Raw genomic sequence first — 22,762 nt, forward strand, 5'->3', positions numbered from 1 at the left:
ACGATTAGAAATAATAATTGTTTTAATTTTAAAAGAACAATAAATATTTATACAAATAAAATTTAAAAATTATTCTTTTATTTTTATTCGAATCACTTTTATAGTGACTTTTACTTCCTTAATCATTATTATTTTTTTATTAATTATCTTTGGCTAGTGTGTTAAATCAAGAATGTCAAGTTGATATAATGCAGCTTTTTATAGTCCCGGTCATTTTCGTTTGTGAAAAATGATGTAACTTGGTTATAATTTTTGAAAAATTGATACAATTTAATTATTTTTTAATTATTTTTTAAAATAAAACAAATATATTTTATTAGAAATGACACTAAGATTATGTTAATTACATAAATAAAATTAACCATCCTTATTAACAGGTTCTATTTTAATGAATTTTTTTTATTTGTTAAGAAATTTAACAAAAAAAATACCAAATTACACTTTTTTTTATAAATCAAGATCGTTTCATAAATTGTGTAAGACCCTAGATAATTACCTCTGCAAAACACCTGTCCAATCAGATTTAATGCAATTAAACCACTCTGCCGTGCGTTGAAAAACGCACCCACGTCATTACTCAGAACATTAAAATCCACTCACATTCTCTGCCACCCGTCTGTCAAATGTCACTTTGGAACCTTCTGAATCGGTAGTGGAAAATAGGTGTCCGCATGAGAGTGCACGTCCGTTTTTGACCTTGGGAAGAAAACTAATTTTTCTGAAAACATTTCCCCACTCTCTACATGCACCTTCTTCTCCACCAAGATTCTGACCTTTCTTCTTCTCCACCTTCTCTCTAGAACCCCTCATCTTCTCTCTACTGTAATTCACCATTTTCTACTCCGATCCCATTTCAGAGACAGTAGAAGAGATTCCGGCGTCCTAAGCTTTCCAGTAAATCGAACAAGTTCACGTTTGAAACTGGTAAGTTTCTCTTCTTCGTTGAACGTTTTCTGTCTCATGCAAAGCCAAATTCTGGTAGCATGAAAGGTTAAGTTCTTAGTATTTCTTGGTTTTATGGTTAGATCTGGTTGGAAGAATTAAGTGATCCTTTGAGGGTAGAAAACTGTTAGCGGACGGATCAAAACACTTTGAGTAGGACGTTCATTTCTGATCCAGGTAAGGGAAGCTTAATAATTTAATTTATACTGGTATGTTGTAGGAAAGCATGATATGGATTTACTGTATGTATATGTGCTGATTGAGTATGCATGAACGATCGTTTTTATGCATGAATGAATGTGATTCTGTTGGTTGAAACTGCATGTTGATTCTGATACGTATGGGTTGGAAGATGAATATTTATTGTATAGTTTAATTTGTACTATGAGGAATTCTATAAAGTATGTGAACTAATGATGGAGATGAAAATGATAAAGTTTGAGTTGTATGAAAAATGTTGAGTCAAGATAGTTGAAAAATATGAATTTGATAATTCTCTCTATGATAAATTACGCTCGTCATCGTACGGTCTTATACCGTTCGGTTTCCCTGAAAATGACTTAGAATGGAATTCTTTCATTTGGAAAGAACTCTGATCGAGAACGAGCGTCCCCATTTGAATTACTATGTTTGAGCGTTCGGCTTAGCATAGAGATGTCGTATACCTTAAATCAAACAATATTAAATTACACCTTAAAATAAGTAGCGCTCGGTCTTATACCAAGCGTTCGTTCTAAATAGCGCTCGGTCTTAAACCAAGCGTTCGTCTTAAGTAGCACTCGGTTTTGTACTAAGCGTTCGTCAGAATTGGTACTCGGTCATCTACCCAGCGTTTGTGCTAATGAAGTGTTCGGTCTTATACCAAACGTTCGTCCTTACCTTGAATTTTCTTAACGGATGTAACCAGCGTTCGTCCAAATACTTCGTAAAAGTATATTGTCACGTTCGGTCATTGACTGGCAGTCGACTCCTTTAAACTAATGGTTCATAGTGTAGTCGATTCCTCATCTTGTTGTATCTTCATCCGATTGGATTCTGTTTAACATCTTAGTACTTAGAATATTCTGAATATTGATGGTATCATTTTAGAGTCATTTCATTCAACTGAATTGAGTAGCAGTAACGTTCGTCAAATAATCATATGTCGAGTTATCCTGATTGGCGACGAGTACTTCTCGGTCTCGCTCACGTTCGTTCTCATCCTTCAGAGGGTTGAACGTTCGTTATTTTGAGTATTTAAAACGAATGATGAAAATGATAATAAAGTATGAAGATTTAAAAGGTGAACATTATATGGAACGATTATACGATTATGGAATTTGAACGAGCGTTCCAAGGTGGAACGACTCTTACTTATATGGAATATTAAATTTGGTAAAGTATGACTGTGGATAAGTTAAGACTCGCTGTCCATCCTGATGTTCCGTGAGTACTCATCCTCATGTAGAGGGAGTATGTCATGTGTGGGAACGGCAGGAGGTCCTTAGTCCATAAGTTAACATGGGTGACGTAAGAACGGACTAACCTCGAGTGGCAGCTGTTTGGTGTATCCCAGTTACTACATCACTCGGGTGCAAGGACGCTTGTAACTACACAGATTCATACAGTCCGGACGGTCGGTCTAGAATATATATATATATATATATATATATATATATATATATATATATATATATATATATATATATATATATATATATATATATATATATATATATATATATATATATATATACATATGTAGGATGATGTTATATGTTGAGTTATGTGCTTGTGTGAATTGAAATGTTGGTGTATATGTTGATGTATAAATTAATTTACTTAAGCTTACCCTTTCGTTTTTCCTTGTGTTGTCCATGGTACCAAATGAAGAACCAACTTTGACATTTTTTTTACAAAAACAAAAACCGAATGAGTAATTAAAACTTATTTTTTTAATTAAAGTGCAAAACTCTCAAATAGATAAAAAAAAATCACTACTTCCTATTATTTTATATATTAGGCCATTTTTTAAGTCTTGTAAAGTTTGGATGTATTCAAGAAAATACTTTTCTAAATTCTCTTAATAAAAAAGTTATAAATTTTTATCATCAGCCAACATTTATATAACATAAAAATATCTCTTTTTCCCATATAATGTTGAAAGATCTTCTTCATGTCTTTGATTCATTGATTTACCTAATCAGACTTTAAGTGTTCACTGAATTTAAGAGGTTTATGTCTCATAACATGATGAAATTATGGTTGAGTTGTTTCAATTATCCTTCTAATTGTCTCCAATTAATGTAACATAGCCTAGTGCTACTACGACATAGAGACATTATGTTATTATGATTTAGTAGTCATAATCTCGTATGTCATTGGCAATGACATATGTGGTATATCGATTGTTAGATAAGTAGTAATGGGTTTATGTGTCCATCTTCAAACACCTAAAGGATAGGACTTACACACACATATCTTAATCAAGTTGTATTACATTTAATACATCTTAACACAACATATATAGTATCACCCATTCCCATAGGTAATCTTAGCATGGGTCACTATGATACCACTAATGTAATATCTTGAAAAATTACACATATATTAGTTTGTGTATACAAATGTACATATGTATTTAGTGTATTGTGTTATAAGCCCCTTAAACTAATATATGCATCTTAATAATATTGAAATATATCACATTTTAGGTAACTTTACTACTATCACCTGCAATATAATTTGTTCTCGTACCATATAAAATCATAACAATCATCATACACAAACATGCAAGTAAAGATATCAAAATAGATTTCAACCTATTAGCCGACTTGGCTCACACGGGTTCGAGCTGAGATGGATTGGAAAATTCAATTTTTTTTAAACAAGGTTTAAATTGAACTCAACCAACTTAACCCATGAGTTAAACAACTTTGAACCAAATTAAAAGTGAATTGACCCGTAACCCATAAAAAATAACTCTATTAATTTTGTAACATTTTTTCATAAGTTTTTTTATTATAATTATTTACTTTTTTTAATTATGTATGTTCACAATTTAATTTTTAAATAATAGATATTGTTTAATACTTTTTTAATAGTTTAGATGTTTAATTTATTTGTTTACCAAGTTGTATAAGTTGATACTTTAGTTTACAACTTCTATATTTATAGGTGAAATAGGTGAATACTTTGATTGTAGTGCTATAAAAGATGAATCAAGTTAATTCATTTTGATTATACTACAATAAATATAAAACATAAATCAAAAGAACAAAACATCTTTATAAGTGAATTAACTCATTAACCCACTAACTCATGGTGGGTCGAACCAGATTACAAATTTTTTTACTCATTAAAAAGTGAATCGTGTTGGGCTAACTCAGTTTTAGCTCGACTTATGGTGAGTCAACTTGTTTGAGCTAAGTTGGCTCAAATTGACGCCCTTGCATGATAGGGTGAACTAATGTAATTTAAAAGCTTATATACATCACCACATGACAACTTCTACATATGACACATATATATTAAGCATACTCCACTAAAAATTAAAGTGCCTACCATATAGTATATGCACTTTCTTTGAGCCTAGTGCATAGATCTCGTTGAACTTATCACCATTTGATGAATTAATTTGTGTGTTCTTGATTAGGTCATTATTGAAATTAGAATATCTCATTTACATTAATGGTTAACATGCTTAATACCATTGCCTAAGATCTCAAATCATACATATATTTTTCATTCAGTATATTTATTATATACATATCGATTGTTAATCACATATCTCAATGCATATATAATTAATCCTTCCATTTTATACATCATTATCATTAAAAATTATAAAATTGAACTCATGTAGAAAATCTACCACATACACACATATGATTAAACTCATAAATAAGGAATTAGCACAATTGTCCATCGTCTCTTGAGTAACCTATATTCACCTAAGTTACAAACTTTCGCTTCAGTTACATATTTCATCACTTGAACTTACACTCATAACTCAAGCAATGGGAAGTGATGTATACAATGATTAACATTATGAGCTTACACTCATCACTTGAGCTTACATATTTCATCACTTTATGCTTTTTTTCGGCCAACTCCTATCGATTGATCACAATTCTCTCTATCGGTTCCTCTTAGGTTCTCGATTATCAACACTTAGTGTTCGGTCCTTAGTAGTTAGTCTTCGGTCTTCAGTTCTCGATATCAATTCACACAAGAGGAAATATATCTGTCAAAAGTACTTAGATGATCAAGTCAATAAAAGTTTAAATTGGGTGATCAAAGTATCACTAATCTATATGAATTCACTAACATTTTACCATTATCTCACCCTTTATTTATAAGGATAGTTGGTGGATTTTCTACTAATTAACATATTAACAAAGATCAAATGTTGTCTTAACATTATTTTACGTTATTTACTTACAATTAAGGTCCCTTGTGATTAGTATCTTTTTGAAATCGGTTCGAATATCATTCGGACTTTAATTACTATGTTCTACATAGTACCAAAATATTATTCCCTCAATTATATTTGTTTAACCAACAAAATATTGATAAAGAGCTTGTCTCGGTTTCATAATCTCACAAAAGGGTTGAATTTACACAATTAAATAGTTAAAAATCACAATTATAGTTCATGAAAATATAACTTTAATAAAAAAAATATATTATTTGTTTTTTAATTTATAAATTCATTTAAGTTCAAAAATTTCCGTGTAAAAATTTACTGCTTCTTAAAATAATAGAAAAATAGTAAATGAGATTAGTTTTCTTTTGCTTCCATGCTTACAAGACAATCCTTCCTGTTTATGTTTGAATCATGTCATAATAACTAATATATATATATATATATATATATATATATATATATATATATATATATATATATAATTTAATAGACCAAAACAAAAATTATTTTAAAGCAGTTGAAGTTAGTGATACATTTTAAATATTGAATTTTTGTATGGTATGACTTGAGCTTTACGACTGGAAAATCCAACCTGTGATGGAAGGGGTAACATTTATTACTTTATATAAAATCTTATACAAAATCATAATTAAAACACGAGAATGTAGAAAGAATTTTAATTACATTCCATCTTTTACACTAAATAAAACATAATCAAAATTAAGCAAAATAAAAAACTATTAAATTCTGCTCATTTTTAAAAGTATTAAATATCTACACGTGACTTCTTTAAATAATTTAAGTTTAAATTTTAAGATAGATAGATAATTTTAAATGATTCCTTTCATTTTTCAGTGAAAAGTTTGGACCATTTTTGTTAAATAAATAAAAAAAGTGCGATTTCACGACATAAAACTTAATTGTTATACTTTTTCAACTCTATTATTTTTAATCTTTGAGAGAAATTAAAAATCATTATAATACATTTGCATTTGCTTCAAATCTATAGTTATCAAATTGTTTTTAATTTAAACTCTGCAGTTAAAATGAATGACAAAAACCAGTTAAAAGAGTTGCAACTAACAAGGCACATTCAAATTTATTATAAAATAGGTAAAAGTTGAGAAAGAGTTAATTAACACTTGTTTTAATTAAGTAAAATTTGCATAACATTATCAAAGATAATAAAAAGTTGAAAATAAATATTTTAGATTTATTATTAAAATAAATAAAAAAAGTTGAAGAAATAGTATAATAGGCATGGCCCAAAAGACTTGTTGTATGATTTGAAAACAATGTTAGTGTTTTTCCTTTTGAGTTGAAAAGTTTTGTCTATTAAGAATGCTATTCTTCCATGATGGTTTAAGATTGTTGTTGAAAACAAATTTTGTTGAAAGAAAAAAGCTGTGAGAATGATGGTAATAAGATTTTTTGTGGTCCCAATTTTGTAATGCGAATTTATGTCTCTTCTTCAATTGCATAAATGATCGTCACAAGCATTCATAGGAGAGAACAATAATTTCACACACCAAACACTGTGTGCTATCATATTAGTAAGTACACATAAAATTGGAAAACTTTTTTCTTCAAACTGCAACGGTCAAATTAAACCTACTTTTTCTTCCCATAAATATTCAAACCATTGCAATAACTAATTTATAAGACATACAACAATAAAAAAATAGTTTCATGTATAATGTGTAAATTTTATTTATTTTTGGTAAAGCGAAACTGGTTTTATTTAGAATAATATTACTTATGAACTAAAATCACAAATAGATAAATGAAACAAAATTTTGAATTGATTTCAATAAAAAACAACGGATCAAATAAGTTTTTTATTCTAAAATAATTATACAAACTTATGCTTCGTCTTTAAATTAAATGATAAATTATTTTATTCTTATATTCTATAAAAGTTATATAAAACATTTTTCCAACAAACTATACGAAGTAGTTATAGTATAGTTCACGGTTCGCTTGTTACATGAAAAATACTATATATGTTATTGATGGAGAAATATGGTTACATGATTTTAATAAAGTACAAAAATAAAAATAAAAACACATTTTTTTATAATGAGACAAAAGAAATATTTAACTCACAAAGTATTTTTTTTTTCAGTTTAAAATAAGTTTTTGTTTTCATCTTTGAAAAAAAAGTGAAAAGGAGAGAGCAAATGAAGCTTTTCTATTTTATTTTTTTATGTTTTCCATTGCCATATAAAATAATTTTATTTTTGAAAAAAAAAAAGTGATCTTTTTGTGTGATTATAAGGACTATAGCAATATGAATTTCTCTATGTGTAGAAAACACAAGATTAGAGCAAAACCAAACCTTTGGGACATTTTTTTCAAAATAGGTCAAAGATAATGTTAAAGGTAAAAAGATAGGAGATAGAATAATATTTTGATATGGGATAATAAACTTACTTTTTGACCTATTTGTGTACTTTTCAAATACCCAAAATCTTGGTTTGTTCTAGTTTTGAAAGAGAAAGGTTTGGGTCAATTTTATTATTATTATTTTGTATTAAAAAGGGAATGTTATGTGTTTGGAGTAGTTAGAATGGCAAAATCAAGTGAAAAACATAGTTTGCACCAACGATCCTAGCTATGCCCTAAAATCTCACACGAGCTATGCTTGTCACTATCAAACTTTGGAAGTAACAAATTCTCTATTAGCAACCCTACAAAAACATTCCTCACACTTTACCAAGTCACATCCAAACCCTTATCTACATTGCTTTTGCTTTCAATCAATCACACTTCTTATATATATATGGGCTTGGATGAGGCTTTAGGTCCAGTGGGCCCAATAAGATGTTATGGGTTTGCAACTCACCCTTTGTTGACTCCTTCCCTATAAAATAAGGCCTAGCCTATAACTCTTGACCTATACAATGTTTTCAAAGCTGTGCTTGTTTGTTGTTGGAATCCTTTAAAAGAAAAAATAAGGTAAAACTAATTTAACACATTAGTTCAAAGGGATAAGGGTAGTGAAATGGGCTACTTCCTAGTAGTACCTTCTATAGTGTCACCAAAGTTCGAATTTTTAAAGATATTCTCATTTCTCAAATAAATTTTACTCTAAAAAAATCATGTGGGAAGTGAAAAATTAATAAATTTAACACTAATTAATAAGTTATGAGAGTTAATGGCCATCCGTTATTAGTAGTTTGAGCTTTTACCTTCTAAGCTAATTATTAAAAAAAAATTAAAAAAAATACCTTAAAGGACTATGTATGTTTGGATATTTTCTTCTTTCTCACGTATTATTCTTAAAAATAATATTAAATTATTTAATATGATCATTCAATAATTTGATAAATTACATTAAAGATTTTATATAAATTAAAGATAAAATTAATTTAAAATAAATAAATAAAACTAATTACTATTTTATAAATCGATTATGTAAATCTGAACTAGACTTAAACTTACCTTTTTCAGTGAATTTTTCTACTAAACTCAATTTCAATTATTAAGGTTAATACATATATTATTTATTCACTATTAAAAATCCCATCATTAAAACTCATATTCCACCCTATATGACAGAATTACCGCAAGTAAAAGTTTCATTTTAATATCAAGCATTGTTTAAACCTCTGTTCCTCACAAATCATACTTGTAAAAAACTGGTTAAGTATGTTCTATTTTTATTTTTTTTCTTATGCAAGTGTAAATTAGTTCAACCATTCATTTTAATTCTAATCATTCACACAAAATCCAAAATGATAGAGATATTTGAGATCACTAATGACATACACTACATGATAAATCCATGTGACAAGTTTTGGCATCTTTCTGGAAAACAACAGCATTTACCATTATTTATCAATCCATAATCACATTGAACATACAATAAAAGTCTAATCCCTCCAAAAAGATTAACTAAATTATATCAGTTCAGTTCAGATTTTAAATCACAGTGCTAAATTTAAATTATATATTGTATCATGATCACAATTATTACTGCACAAGTTGTGTTTAAAGTTTTTTACAATGTGAAAATCTTGAAATAGATTTACATTCTCAACTGCAACTGCAACTTAGAAGCATGGTTGAGTTACAACTTTTGGTGTTATTAATCCATTAACATGACAAGAAGAAAGAGATGAAAGCTTCACTCACTTGCAAACAAATCATTAGCATTTGATAACTTAGTCCATTAATCAATGAAAAGAAAGGTATAAACAACACAGATGCTTGGTGGTAACAGCCTCAGAAATTGAGGTCACACAGAATTTGGAATTGGTCGGGTAGTTCTTCAGCACTCAATTGTACTTTGTGTGGCTATTGGGACCTCTCTTGCTCAAAAGTCAAGGAAAATTTGTTTATAGTCTCAAGTGTGATGAAAACAACCCCAATACAGTTTTTGAAAATGTTTTCAACAAAATATATTTAGAAACTGATGAAGTGGCTTTAGCTGTGTTGTAGCCCCTTTTGGGAACATGGGATCCGTTTTGGTGAGCTAATTCAGTCCTTGTATATGTATTAATAATAACACCATACATATCATATAGCATGTGACATGCTTTTCTTAATTAGGATTCCATTTTGTCCTTTAAATCCTTGTTGTCCTAGCTTGTAGATCATACCCTATAGCCTTATCTCTTGCTAATCTCACTATTCCATTCTTCCATGTGATTAATACCATACAAGAAAAGTTATACTCTATAGTTCTAGAGTATTTTTCAATCCAACATAAACTAGACTGGTTTTCTTTCTTCATAGGTGAATAGGTGGATATCAGTAACTATTTGCTGTTGAATGGCAAAGAATGTAACCATTTAAAGTTATGTATTTAGGCTTTAAAATGGAGACTCGAGGTACAAAGTAGAGGACCACAAACTTTGGAGTATAGGGTCCTACTCTGTATAGGGTAGCTAGTTACACTATAATAATGTTAAGTACCTGCAGACGAAATAAATATTAGATTAGCAGCTGTAAGTTGGTCTTTCCCTTCTTAATCACCATAATTATTAAAGATCTTTGATGTAGTGGTGATCCTTGGTTCAAATAGGTAGAATCATACGAGCAGCTAAGATTAAATGATTATTGCTGTCCCTTTATATTTCTTTTAAACATGGCAGCACAAGAGGGTCAAATACCACATACTGCAACAAATCATTCAAACTCTTTCAATTATTTACCCACCACTACTGCTAATTTATTATTGCTTGCTTTTTGCTCATGTAGTTGTTCAGGGCACCATGAAAAATGTGCAATCCCTCTGTCCCATATGCTTGAATAGCATCATGCAGTTTGCCTCAGTTTCCATTTTCTTGACCTGGTCCATTCTGTACATTCAGCTCTGGAAAAAAGGTTGTCTTCTACTTTAAATGGGTGCCCTACAAGAGTACCAAAATGTTACTTTCCTATTCTTTTCTAACTTGCTTGTGGCCCTAGCATACAGTGTCCAAGTCCAATGCTATTTAGAAACATGGAGTAACATGAATCGTAGATAGGCCCTTCAACATGTAGTGAGATTTTCATCCTAAGGATTCAAAAAGTACAAAATATACTGAGTAACATGCATTTAAGTAAATCACATTCATTTGGTAAAAAAAACTCTGCAATGTTATTCCCACTAAAACGTGACAAAACACAGTTGTAATAACTCTTAGGTTCTTTGAGGCAATATATCAAACAGATCGAACACAGTGAACAAACTCAAAAAAACAAGATATTAGACCTATCCGAAAAATTTAAATCAATAAATCACTTCATCTTTTTTATTCCTTCCTTACAGAACACAACCTGAATGAAGCACACTTCACTGTATACTTTTGGGGGGCCCTTGAATCCATGATTATCTTAATGATATGACCAAACATACCTCACTGTTTTCTCACTTTATAAGCTTTGATTGCTGAGGGAAAAACAACACTATTTTAAGCAATAACGGCGAACAATGAATGATCGAAGGCACCAGCAGGTAGCTTTTTGCATGTGGACACACCCCTTTGCAACTTTCATGAGTGGTCATAAATTTGACGAGTGAACCATGTCTGGCACCTCATCACAATTTCAACAACAAATACAAGAACAAGAAGCTTCAGCCACAAAGTTTTCTTCATCAACATGCACAATCTTTACCTATTCTTTTCAGATCTCCAACACAGATCAAAAACATGTTCCTGTCTTTTAATTTCATTACAATAAATATCATCAATTTCAACAAAATTATGATATATCTAATAAATAATAAATCGATAAATTTGATCAGATTTTAATTTTAATTCAACTTTATTTGTTAAATAAATTTTACGAATTGGTCTAGGTAGATCTTGGATGAACATTTATGCATTTTCTTAAAATAAATAAATTCTTCTCACACCATACCAACTTTATCTCTTGAGAGGTTTCTGGATTAGACAACTCATTTGGTGACACCATATGCTCCAGGTTTCCACAACATTGATAATGAGATAAATGTGTGGCTTGAATTTTGGATCACCAATAGTACCAAAATAATAATAATAATAATAATAATAATAATAATAATAATAATAATAATAATGCCAGGTTATTTACAAGTTCTTTTTTGTTTTTGTATTATTTGTATTTTTCATCACTTACAATTTCACTATTATTTGTAAAATATACAATTTAATCCTCACTATTTTTATATTTTACAACCTTTCGTTTGGATTTTTTCGTTATTCGTTGTGAATCCAAAAGAAAAACTCTAACATTCTTTTTTATTTTTCCAAAAAGTCAAAGCTCCAATTTATTCATTAACTGTGTCAAATAGTTCTCTTTTGATTGATTGGGTTTTGTTGGCCCAAATATTGAGAGACGTCCGTAACTATGTTATCTTAAAATTTTAAAAATAAATTAACAAATAAAAAGAATCAATTTTTTATTAAAAAAACTCAACCATTGAAAAGAAAGACAGACAATATCTTCTATTCCTTTTGAAACGAATTTTCGAAAGAAAAAAAAAGGTAAAAAAATGGATTATAAAAATTTCATTCCAAAATGAATCAAATGTGTCTGAGAATTTTATGGGGACTAAGTCTACCACGATCAATTATGTCTTGGGTTTCAGTCAAGTGGCCCAAAACCAACCTCAATAATAGGCTTACTGACTATATACACACTCCCCTTTTTACTCTTCACACGCGTACCTTATTTTTGTATCTTTTAACAAAATAAAATATCAACAACATACTTATTCTAAAATGTATTGTCAGATTAATTAAAATTTGTTAAAACCATAAAATAAAAAAATTTTAAAAAATGATATAACAGTATGAATTTGTGAGTTTTCATAAAATTTAATCAACATGTTAATATTTTCCTTCAACAAAAATAGCCTCTTTCAAAAAATAGTTTTAGTAATACTTCATAGCCCATTGTTTCCTATACCCCACAATTACCAACTCCACTCCAACATTAATAATAATACTAATAATAATAATAAAAAAAAAAATTAATATTCATTATTGTTCCATACATATTAATAATTAATGAACAATAAATTTTTTTCATAAATAAGACAGTTTTTAATTTTCTTTACAATAAAAACTGAAAAATTGGATTAGACAGAAATGAACCATAAATATAGGTATATGATCTTTAGTTTTATAAAACACCTTAGATTCTTTCTTAATTTTATTTTTTAATGGAGATGAAGAGAAAGAAAATATATACTCACGGATTTAAGTTCCAATATTTTAATTTAAAATTTCAACCAATTAAAATATTGTTAATGGGTCTCTCCATAATAAACCTTTCCTACATATAAATTTTTAGTTATAATTAATTAATTAAATTATTTTATGTTTCAAAATACTAACCGTGACCACCGTTGCTATGTAGCTTTGGAAGAAGAAGAAGAAAAACACACTATGGGAAAAAGAAAGAAAACCCAAAAACGAAAAGCTCATTCTGAAATTGTATTCTAGAAAATTCGTTTCGGAAGGCATTTTATATGTTCCAAAAAGTTTGTTTTGGAAATCCTATTCCAAAATCCAAAATACAATTCATACATTCTGAAAATTTTACTTCGGAAATCTCATTCTAAAAATTTTATTCTGAAAAGTTTGTTCTAAAATATTTCATAAACATATAATCCATAAGTCACTTTTACGAAAGTTAAAATGGTTTGGAAAACTTGGAAGAAATTGTAGGGCTGCAGAAAGTAAAAACATAGAGACCATATTACAAAAACCATTTTAGTTTTTTCTAATTAATGGGGTGTAGAGGGTTACAAGTAGGTGCAGAGAGTATTTGGGGTGGTGGAGGGAGCAACTTCCTGGGGTGTAATAGTGAAAACAGAGGACAAAATATTTTTGGTCAAAATGTAGAAAAGTGGAGGTGTGAATAGAAAAAATCTCCAGGAAATTACCATCTCATTTTAAGGCCTTGTTATTGGAACTCCCAAACTTCTCTTAAAATCTATCTTCATGGGAATTTGTTGGCATTCCATGTTTTCTTCCTGCACCACCATAATTTTTAAACTTTGGCTTAATATCCTATTTTGTCTCCACTTTCGCTCTACAATGTCAAATTAGTCCATCCTTTAAAACGTGCGTCAATTACGTCCCTACTTAATAAAATTTATATCAATGAAATCCCTTCCGTTAAATCCGTACAAACGGCGTTAATAAAAGAGAGAGAAAAATAATTAACGCCGTTTGTATGGATTTAACGGAAGGGATGTCATTGGTATAAATTTTATTAAGTAGGGACGTAATTGACGCACGTTTTAAAGAATGGATTAATTTGACATTGTCGAGCGAAACTAGGGACAAAATAGGGTATTAAGCCAACTTTCAATTGTGTTCTGGCTAAAATTAATAGAAAAAAGATAGTTTAAGATTTTTTTTTCTTGTTTTAATTATAATTTTGAATTATACAATTTCGTGATTATTTCGAATTACATAATTTAAAATTCAAAAAAATATTAATTTTAAAATTTTAAAATTGTATAATTAGAAATATTGTGAATTGTATTTCAAACATGTGTCCATGATACAATCCCCCTCCTCTCCTTTTTATTGGTACATCAAATGGAGAAATATTTCCCTTATGTGTTTCAACAAAATTTCTTTACAATAAAAGTTTTTAACTTTATTTTATATTCACAAAATAAAATTCAATTCTGTAATTAAATTTTCTAATACAAGTTAATTATTATTTGTAACAAACAAAATTAAAATATAAAACAATTTAAGATACAGCTTTATGTATATTTGTTAATCGATCTTTAATTCTAAATATATGATATTTTACATAAAAATAATTAATTATTTAATTTTAATATTTACTTTGAATTCAATTAGTAAAACACGCATACACTACATACATGGATATTTACATTTTTTTATTAACAAAAAATAATAAAATTATAATTGTAGAAATAAATATAAATAATTTTATAATTTTATGTATGTGATTTTTATTTATTTTTGTAAATCATTTTTATTATAAATAGTTATATGAATTTAATAATTAAGTTAAAAAAATTGTAAAACTAAAAAGAAAGTTAAATTTAGAAAAGTAAATATTTAAAATTTTGATTTAAAAAATATTACTTATTGAATGATAAGATTGAAAAAGAGTGAATTACTTTTATATATGATAGATAGTACAGAAGTATAGAAGTACAAATAATAAAAAGAAAATATTGAAAGAAAATCTAGCCTTCACAACTTTTATTATTATTATTATTATTATTTTTATGAGTTTGATTTTGAATACCCAGTTTTCAGAACTAATAAATTTCATGGTCAGATTTATTTAATTTTAAGCAATAAAAATGTTACATTATTTTCTTTATTCATTATTGTTTTTTTTAAATAAAATACTCTATTTTTTCATTTCATCATTTTATTTATAAAACTTAAAAATAGGTGTTTTTCTTAAGAAAATGCTATTTTAGAGATGGGTGGGTTAAAAGTTTTAATATAAAAGAAATTCTTATAAACAGATTTTATTATTTTAAAACATACTATTTTTTTAAAAACTATTTTTCTTCTCTTTGTGCTTATTCATTTGTTTGAATATTAGAGACATGTTGTACGATAATTACAGTGAGATCTTCAAGTCTATCCGATTTTTTCTCAAATATAAGTAAGTTTTTTACTCTTTCTCCGTTTTCACATTTTTCCATGCAAGCGAGGTTTCTATGTATTGCATGTATGACCTTGGCCAATACCACCATCTTTATAAATGTATGTTTTCTTCCAACCTTCATCGCACAATTCCTATTCAACAAACTAGACAGTTCAAGTGGTCCTTCAGTGTAGTTTTGGACCTACATCCCTTACTCCTCAAGTTGCTCACATCAACTCTAAACTCAACATGAGTCAGAATCCTACGGACGAGACATTCACTCCTTTCCATCCTCTCGCAAAAAGAAATGGCAACACTCGAATCTTAATCCCTTCCATCGTCATCATGGACGAAGAGACTCATCTCTTCCACCATCTTATAAACATAAACACCAGTTAGCACCACATAAACACCACAATAGCATATCTCTCATGAAATTACAATTCACCAAAGCATTTCATCTAACAACTCCTAAAAGTACAGTCTGACAATTGAATGAATAACATAACAACACAACAAAATTCATTTGTTTCATCATATCTAATAGTGAATACAATCTCATCAATTTCCTTCATAATTACCATAATCAAACCCTCAATCATCAAACTCGAACAAGATTTACCAATTCATATCATCCAACAATAAACATAGACAAGTAGGGTTAGTTTCTCGTACCTTTTTTATTTCCCGTTCTCGACAACTCTCAATTCAATCCGTGTACAGATTTTCCAACTCCCGCTTTCATTGTATGGCTTCCAAGAACAAGCTCTCTCGGTGCTCCCTCTCTCATCCTTTCGACACAACTTTAACCTTTGTATCTACCCTTTTCATTTTCCCAATATCTCACTTGTTTCAGATATTGCATGCTTTTTCATAAAACTTATAGGTACAGAGAGAACGTCTCTTCTACTAAATAGTAAACGTTGTTTTTAATTATTGTAATGACACTTTATTGATTTTTTTCTCTTTTACTTTTTGGATGACTGTTTTTTTTTCTTATAATAATCAGAAAGACTTTCTTTACTTCCTTCGTTTACTCTGCAATTTAAATGTACTTTAAGCCAACTCTACATTTATATGTTTTATAAAATACGATCTTGCTAACAGACAAATTATGTAAAAATAATTAATAAACATTAAATTTTACAAAAGTTAATAATTAAACGTGACATTAAATCAATTTTGAGCTTAATAATTTTTAATATAGTTTTACTTTATGTAGAAGATAAAAATGTCTATAAATATTATAAAACTGTAATTAATAATTTATTTCATATACACAAACAAAACTAAAATTAATAAAATAATTATAATATTGTTATACCATTTTTTTAACTGTTTGTTTTTTATTTTAATATTGCTAAAAATTAAAATATAATTAAACGTAACAAAGAGTTTAAATTAACATAGAAAACAACAAACGAAAATAAATAAAAAAAGTAAACAATCCAGTATGTCAACTACCGAGTAATAAATTACTAAATATCTAAATATTAAAAAAAATAATTAAAATATGTTACATAAATTTATATTATTTTAGTTAATGAAGATAATTATTCAAGATTTTAACATTAGTGAAATCAATAATTATTAATAAAAAATAATTATTTTTTTTATGAGTTTATATGATTTTAATTAATAAATTTAATTATTTCAAATTTCAATATAAATATAAATAATATAATTAAGAATCATTATTTATATCTTAAACAATACCGTAAAGACATTAGTTAACATTTTCCTATTAAAAATAATAACTAAATTTAAAAGATAATAATATTATTTTTAAAATACATACAAGTATTATAATTTAGGATAATGATATTTAAAACTAAAAAGGTTGTATACTTGACACAACCATTCATTAATCTTGGTTCTTTTCCCTATAATTTATATATTAAATTAAACTATTTGATTTTAATTTTTAAAACGATAAACAAATTTCATCAATTATTAAATTTAAAAAAAGAAAGATAAAGAAAAATAAAGATGTATGAATGTTAACAAAATTAAAGGACCAAGATTATTACAAAGACACAAAAATTGAAATTTCAATGACAATAAAGATTTCATTAGCTGTCATATAATGGAATTAATATAAAAAGTAATGATACCGTTACAATATTTACATTCATTTCTTACACGATATAGACTTAAAATAGTTATAGAAAAACAAACTTTTATAAAAATGAAAAATAAACTTTTATAAAAATGAAAAATAAACTTTTATAAAAATAAAAATAAATAAAAAGTTAAAAATGAATAAAAAAGTAATGAACGATAGAATTAAATGAATATAAATTTTTGTGTGTGTCTGAATACTTTCATTTTCTAATACAAAACATAAAAACTAATATCTAACTAATAAATAAATAAAATTTTCCAAATTGGTGAAAAGATTTATGATATATGTGATTTGGTTTATGAGAAAGTCCTCCTTTGTCAATCCCTCTTCTCAACTATGTAACGTTACTTACTACTCACCACTCACTCCCATTCATTCTTTGCTTCCTGCAATTCCTTCTTTTCTCTCTCAAAAACCCTAATTCCCAATTTCCCCAATCGCTTCTTCCTTCTCGCCCCGTCGCTAGGGTTTGTCTCCTTTCCTCTCTTGATTTCTCCAATTCCCCTTTCTCCGTCTCTTCTCTCTCTGAATTGAACTTTGCGCGTAGCGCTTTAGGGTTCCGATTCGCCGGGGAAGATGAGCACGCAGAAGAAGCGCGCGTTCCAGATAGAGGCGTTCAAGCACCGCGTGGTGGTCGATCCCAAGTACGCCGAGAAGACATGGAAGGTTCTAGAACACGCTATCCACGAGATATACAACCACAACGCCAGTGGACTTAGCTTTGAAGAGCTTTACCGGTGTTGATTTATTCGTTTAACTATCAATTAACGCTTTTCCGATTTCAGTGCTCCAACTTTGGTGTGAACTGTGCGAGATGCGATTTTGGATTTTTTTTGCTTTTTTTTTTCAATAGTGTTATTTTGTTGTATTTTATGTGGTTCTGTTTCGTGTTGTTTGGAGTAAATTACACTGACTCCTTATGTTTTTGCACATGATGTCTCTTCTTTTTCAGTTGCTGCACTAATCCCCTTAATTTTTGAAGAACATTATAGTATTCATCCTTAATTATTTGTAAAAAAAGAAGTATTATGACCTTATATAAAAGATGTTGTGGTTGCCTCAGGGCTTACAACTTGCAAATATTGACAGAGGTTCTTATATGACATTATATTGACCATTTCCCTGTGATGCTGTTTGGCCATTGTAGATTATTATGCTTTTTTGTATGATCAGTTCACCAGCTTGTACTTCTCATTCACATGGACATTGCATGTAGTTTGTTCTCAGCCTACCATTCAGTTAGAAGAAAAAGCTCCGATCTATATCTAGTTATTTACTAATTGATGCTACATACCTCCCGTAAATTTATTTGAATTGAACAAAAATCAGGAGTTTGTTATAATCAGCGTTATGTTATTGCCTGCAGTTTATTTAATTAATTTCCCAAGCTTGGTTAATTAATTTGCCCATAGATCTCCTTACCCATTTTCGTGTATTTGTATGTATTTGATTAATTTCTGATCATTTTGATACGCCCATTCAGGAATGCTTATAATATGGTGCTACACAAATTTGGGGAGAAACTTTACACAGGACTTGTGACGACCATGACTGCTCATCTAAAAGAAATTTCTCAATCAATTGAATCTGCTCAAGGAGAAATTTTCTTGGATGAGCTCAATAGGAAGTGGGTAGATCATAACAAGGCATTGCAAATGATCCGAGATATACTGATGTACATGGATCGAACATTTATACCTAGCAACCATAAAACACCTGTTCATGAGCTTGGATTGAATCTTTGGAGAGATGTTGTGATCCATTCCAGCAAAACTCAGGCTAGGCTTCTAGATACGCTTCTTGAGCTTGTGCTTAGGGAAAGGAATGGTGAGGTGATAAACAGAGGATTGATGAGAAATATAATAAAGATGCTTATGGATTTGGGTTTGCCTGTTTACCAGCATGACTTTGAGAAGCATTTTCTTGATGTATCAGCAAATTTTTACTGTTGTGAGTCCCAGAAATTCATTGAAACTTGTGATTGTGGTGATTATCTGAAAAAAGCTGAGAGACGTTTAAATGAGGAGTTGGAGAGAGTATCTCATTACTTGGATCCTAGGAGTGAGTCAAAGATAACTAATGTGGTGGAGAAGGAGATGATTGAAAGCCATATGCACACTCTAGTTCATATGGAGAACTCAGGCCTAGTTAGTATGCTTGTAGATGACAAATATGAAGACTTGCAAAGAATGTATAATTTGTTTCGCAGGGTGCCTACCGGGCTCACAATTGTTAAAGAAGTCATGACTTCCTTTATACGGGATACAGGTAAACAGCTAATTATGGATCCTGAAAGGTTGAGAGATCCTGTAGATTTTGTTCAACGCCTGTTAGATTTGAAGGATAAATATGACAAGGTTATTACAATGTCTTTTAATAATGATAAGACATTTCAGAATGCCTTGAATTCCTCTTTTGAATATTTCATCAATTTGAATGCCCGGTCTCCAGAGTTCATCTCTTTGTTTGTGGATGACAAACTTCGCCGAGGGTTGAAAGGGGTTGGTGAGGAGGATGTGGAGATTGTACTAGACAAAGTAATGATGCTCTTCCGGTACCTACAGGAGAAGGATGTGTTTGAGAAATATTACAAGCAACATTTGGCAAAAAGGCTTCTTTCAGGGAAGACTATATCTGATGATGCAGAAAGGAGTTTGATTGTTAAGCTCAAAACAGAATGCGGATATCAATTCACTTCTAAGTTAGAGGGTATGTTTACTGACATGAAGACTTCTCATGACACAATGCAGGGTTTCTATGGTGGCCAAGGTACTGAGTTGGGGGACGGCCCTACACTATCTGTCCAGGTGCTTACGACAGGATCATGGCCTACTCAGCCTAGCCCACCGTGTAATCTTCCACAAGAAATATTGGGTGTATGTGACAAGTTTCGAACATATTATCTGGGCACACACAATGGTAGGAGATTGTCCTGGCAAACTAATATGGGGACTGCTGATTTGAAAGCAACATTTGGTAAAGGCCAAAAGCACGAGTTGAATGTTTCCACATACCAAATGTGTGTACTAATGCTTTTCAACAACGTTGAGCAGTTGACTTGTAAGGAGATAGAGCAAGCCACAGCCATTCCCATGTCAGATTTGAGGAGGTGCCTTCAGTCTCTTGCCTGTGTGAAAGGAAAAAATGTTCTTCGAAAAGAGCCAATGAGCAAGGACATAGCAGAGGATGATGCATTCTTCTTTAATGACAAATTCACAAGCAAGTTCTTCAAGGTAAAGATAGGCACTGTCGTTGCACAGAGGGAATCTGAACCAGAAAACCTAGAAACTCGGCAAAGAGTGGAGGAAGACAGAAAGCCGCAGATCGAGGCAGCAATTGTGAGGATAATGAAATCAAGACGAACTCTAGATCATAATAATATTGTGGCTGAGGTCACTAAGCAGCTGCAGTCACGGTTTTTGCCTAATCCTGTTGTTATTAAGAAAAGAATTGAATCCCTTATTGAGCGTGAGTTTTTGGAGAGGGATAAAGTGGACAGAAAACTGTATCGCTATCTTGCTTGAACTGTGTATTTGCTTCTTTTGTTGGCACTCCAGCTTGTGATTGTCTGTCATGAGTTAGATGCTCATCATAAAATATTTCTGCCAAGTAGTGTAACTCTCCTTTGCATATCAACAAAACGTAGACTTGTTAGGTTCACTTCTTTCAGGCTGCAAAACTTAATAGATCATTTTTAGCTTTTTTTTTTTTCCTGAATATCAATAAACTGAAACTTTTTAGCTTGTGGCCCTTGACTGTAGTATACTTTTCAATCATTATTTCTTTAACCACGCTGCCTGAGAAGGAAGCTTCGCCATGAAATTAACAGAAAGAAAAAGAAAAAAGAACATTGGTTTAATTACTCTTTTAGTCTTAATTTTCGTCCATAAATGTCAAGTTGCTTTTTCTGTATTTTTTAGTCTCTATTTGTAAATGTAAATACATTTAGAGTTATGTGATGTAACAATATCATGTAACAAAGTTTCAATTTAATTTTTATATTTGTTTTTTATAATTTAGGTTTAATAGGTTCGGAGGTCCCTATATTTGTGGGTTCGTTTCAATTGGGTCCTCCAATTTTGAAAGTGATCAATTTGGTTCCTAATTTAACAAAATTGAGTCAATAATACCCTTTCCGTTAAATGCAATGGACGGCATTAACGTTTTAAACATGTGGTATGTTGAAGCATCCTTCAAATAAAACTGTGCAACCTGTAAATAAAAGGATGCCTCAACATGCTACATGTTTAAAAAGTTAACGTCGTCCATTACATTTAACGGAAAGGGTATTATTGACTCAATTTTGTTAAATTAGGGACTAAATTGATCACTTTCAAAATTGGAGGACCCAATTGAAACGAACCCACAAATATAAGGACCTCCGAACCTATTAAACCTATAATTTAATTTTGTCTTCAATTTAGTTTTAATATTTGTTTTTTCAATTTAATTTAGTCCTATTTTTTGTTAAAATAGAATAATATTATCTTTCTTCAAATTAAAATTAATTTTTTTAATAAATTTTATGCTGTTATTTTTATTAAAATTGATATTATATTCAAATAAATTACTTTATAAACAATTTTTTATTAAGATTAAATTGGAAATTTTATTCTAATCTTGGTTAAAATAGATCAAATATATTAAACTTATTAATATAGATTAAAACTACATATAAAAATTTATATATGATTATTAATTAAGCAAGTCTAGATAAATAAAAATTTATTTTAATTAATAAAAATATTTGTAATAATGATAGAACTGGTTTAAATATAATTTCAGAAATACTTAATAAAAATATCAATTTAAGAATTATACAAAAATTAATTTTGTTTCAATTAAAAAAAAACAATATTATTTCGTTTTAATAAAAATTAGACTAAATTAAATAAAAAAATAAAATATTGGGAAATTTTAGACTATGTTATGGGTACTATTATATAATAATTTAATATTCTATTTTACTGTGTTACAAACATGATAAGTGATAATAAACTTGAGATAACATGATAACTGATAATAACTTTGATGAAATCTGTTATTTATTTTACCTTTTGAGAAAAAAAAAACTTTTATTGGAGTGAAAATAGCATAAGTCCAATTAGGGGGAGGATAGAATATCATTTGATAGAACTAGAAAGCATTTGACAAAGGACCATGATTTTTTTTAATTATTAAATTGGGAATTTTCTCTTTACATGGTCGTGCTCTTC

At 29.2% G+C, this 22,762-nt stretch overlaps 1 protein-coding gene and 1 long non-coding RNA gene across 3 annotated transcripts; one reads left to right on the plus strand and one right to left on the minus strand.

The window, feature by feature from the left end:
* Positions 1–10,398: 10,398 nt before the first annotated feature.
* On the minus strand, positions 10,399–11,694 carry LOC148200061 (uncharacterized). The gene is made up of 2 exons (XR_015786303.1): positions 11,196–11,694; positions 10,399–10,707 (listed from the first exon to the last, which is right to left on the minus strand). It is a non-coding gene; the product is annotated as an uncharacterized LOC148200061 (long non-coding RNA).
* A 6,159-nt stretch (positions 11,695–17,853) lies between these two features.
* On the plus strand, positions 17,854–21,286 carry LOC124822647 (cullin-3A-like). 2 transcript variants are annotated; one of them, XM_047294677.2, is made up of 3 exons: positions 17,854–18,013; positions 18,094–18,283; positions 19,030–21,286. In XM_047294677.2, the coding sequence occupies exons 2-3, from the start codon at positions 18,123–18,125 to the stop codon at positions 21,068–21,070; spliced, it is 2,202 nt and encodes a 733-aa protein (XP_047150633.1). In that variant the 5' UTR covers positions 17,854–18,013; positions 18,094–18,122; the 3' UTR covers positions 21,071–21,286. The 2 variants fall into 2 exon arrangements, with proteins under 2 accessions (XP_047150633.1, XP_087969618.1); XM_088113492.1 differs by having other exon boundaries at positions 17,857–18,013; positions 18,102–18,283.
* Positions 21,287–22,762: the final 1,476 nt, after the last annotated feature.

This window comes from Vigna umbellata, chromosome 4, assembly GCF_029865625.1.
Source record: "Vigna umbellata cultivar VRB3 chromosome 4, Vumbellata_1.0, whole genome shotgun sequence".
Classification (NCBI taxonomy): Eukaryota; Viridiplantae; Streptophyta; class Magnoliopsida; order Fabales; family Fabaceae; genus Vigna; species Vigna umbellata.

What these genes read in the sequence shown, in the direction of transcription:
- LOC124822647 (XM_047294677.2), top strand. Translation starts at nt 18,123, where the DNA reads ATGAGCACGCAGAAGAAGCGCGCGTTCCAGATAGAGGCGTTCAAGCAC. An exon ending in AGCTTTGAAGAGCTTTACCG is followed by an intron (nt 18,284 to 19,029) that starts GTGTTGATTTAT and finishes ACGCCCATTCAG; the next exon opens with GAATGCTTATAATATGGTGC.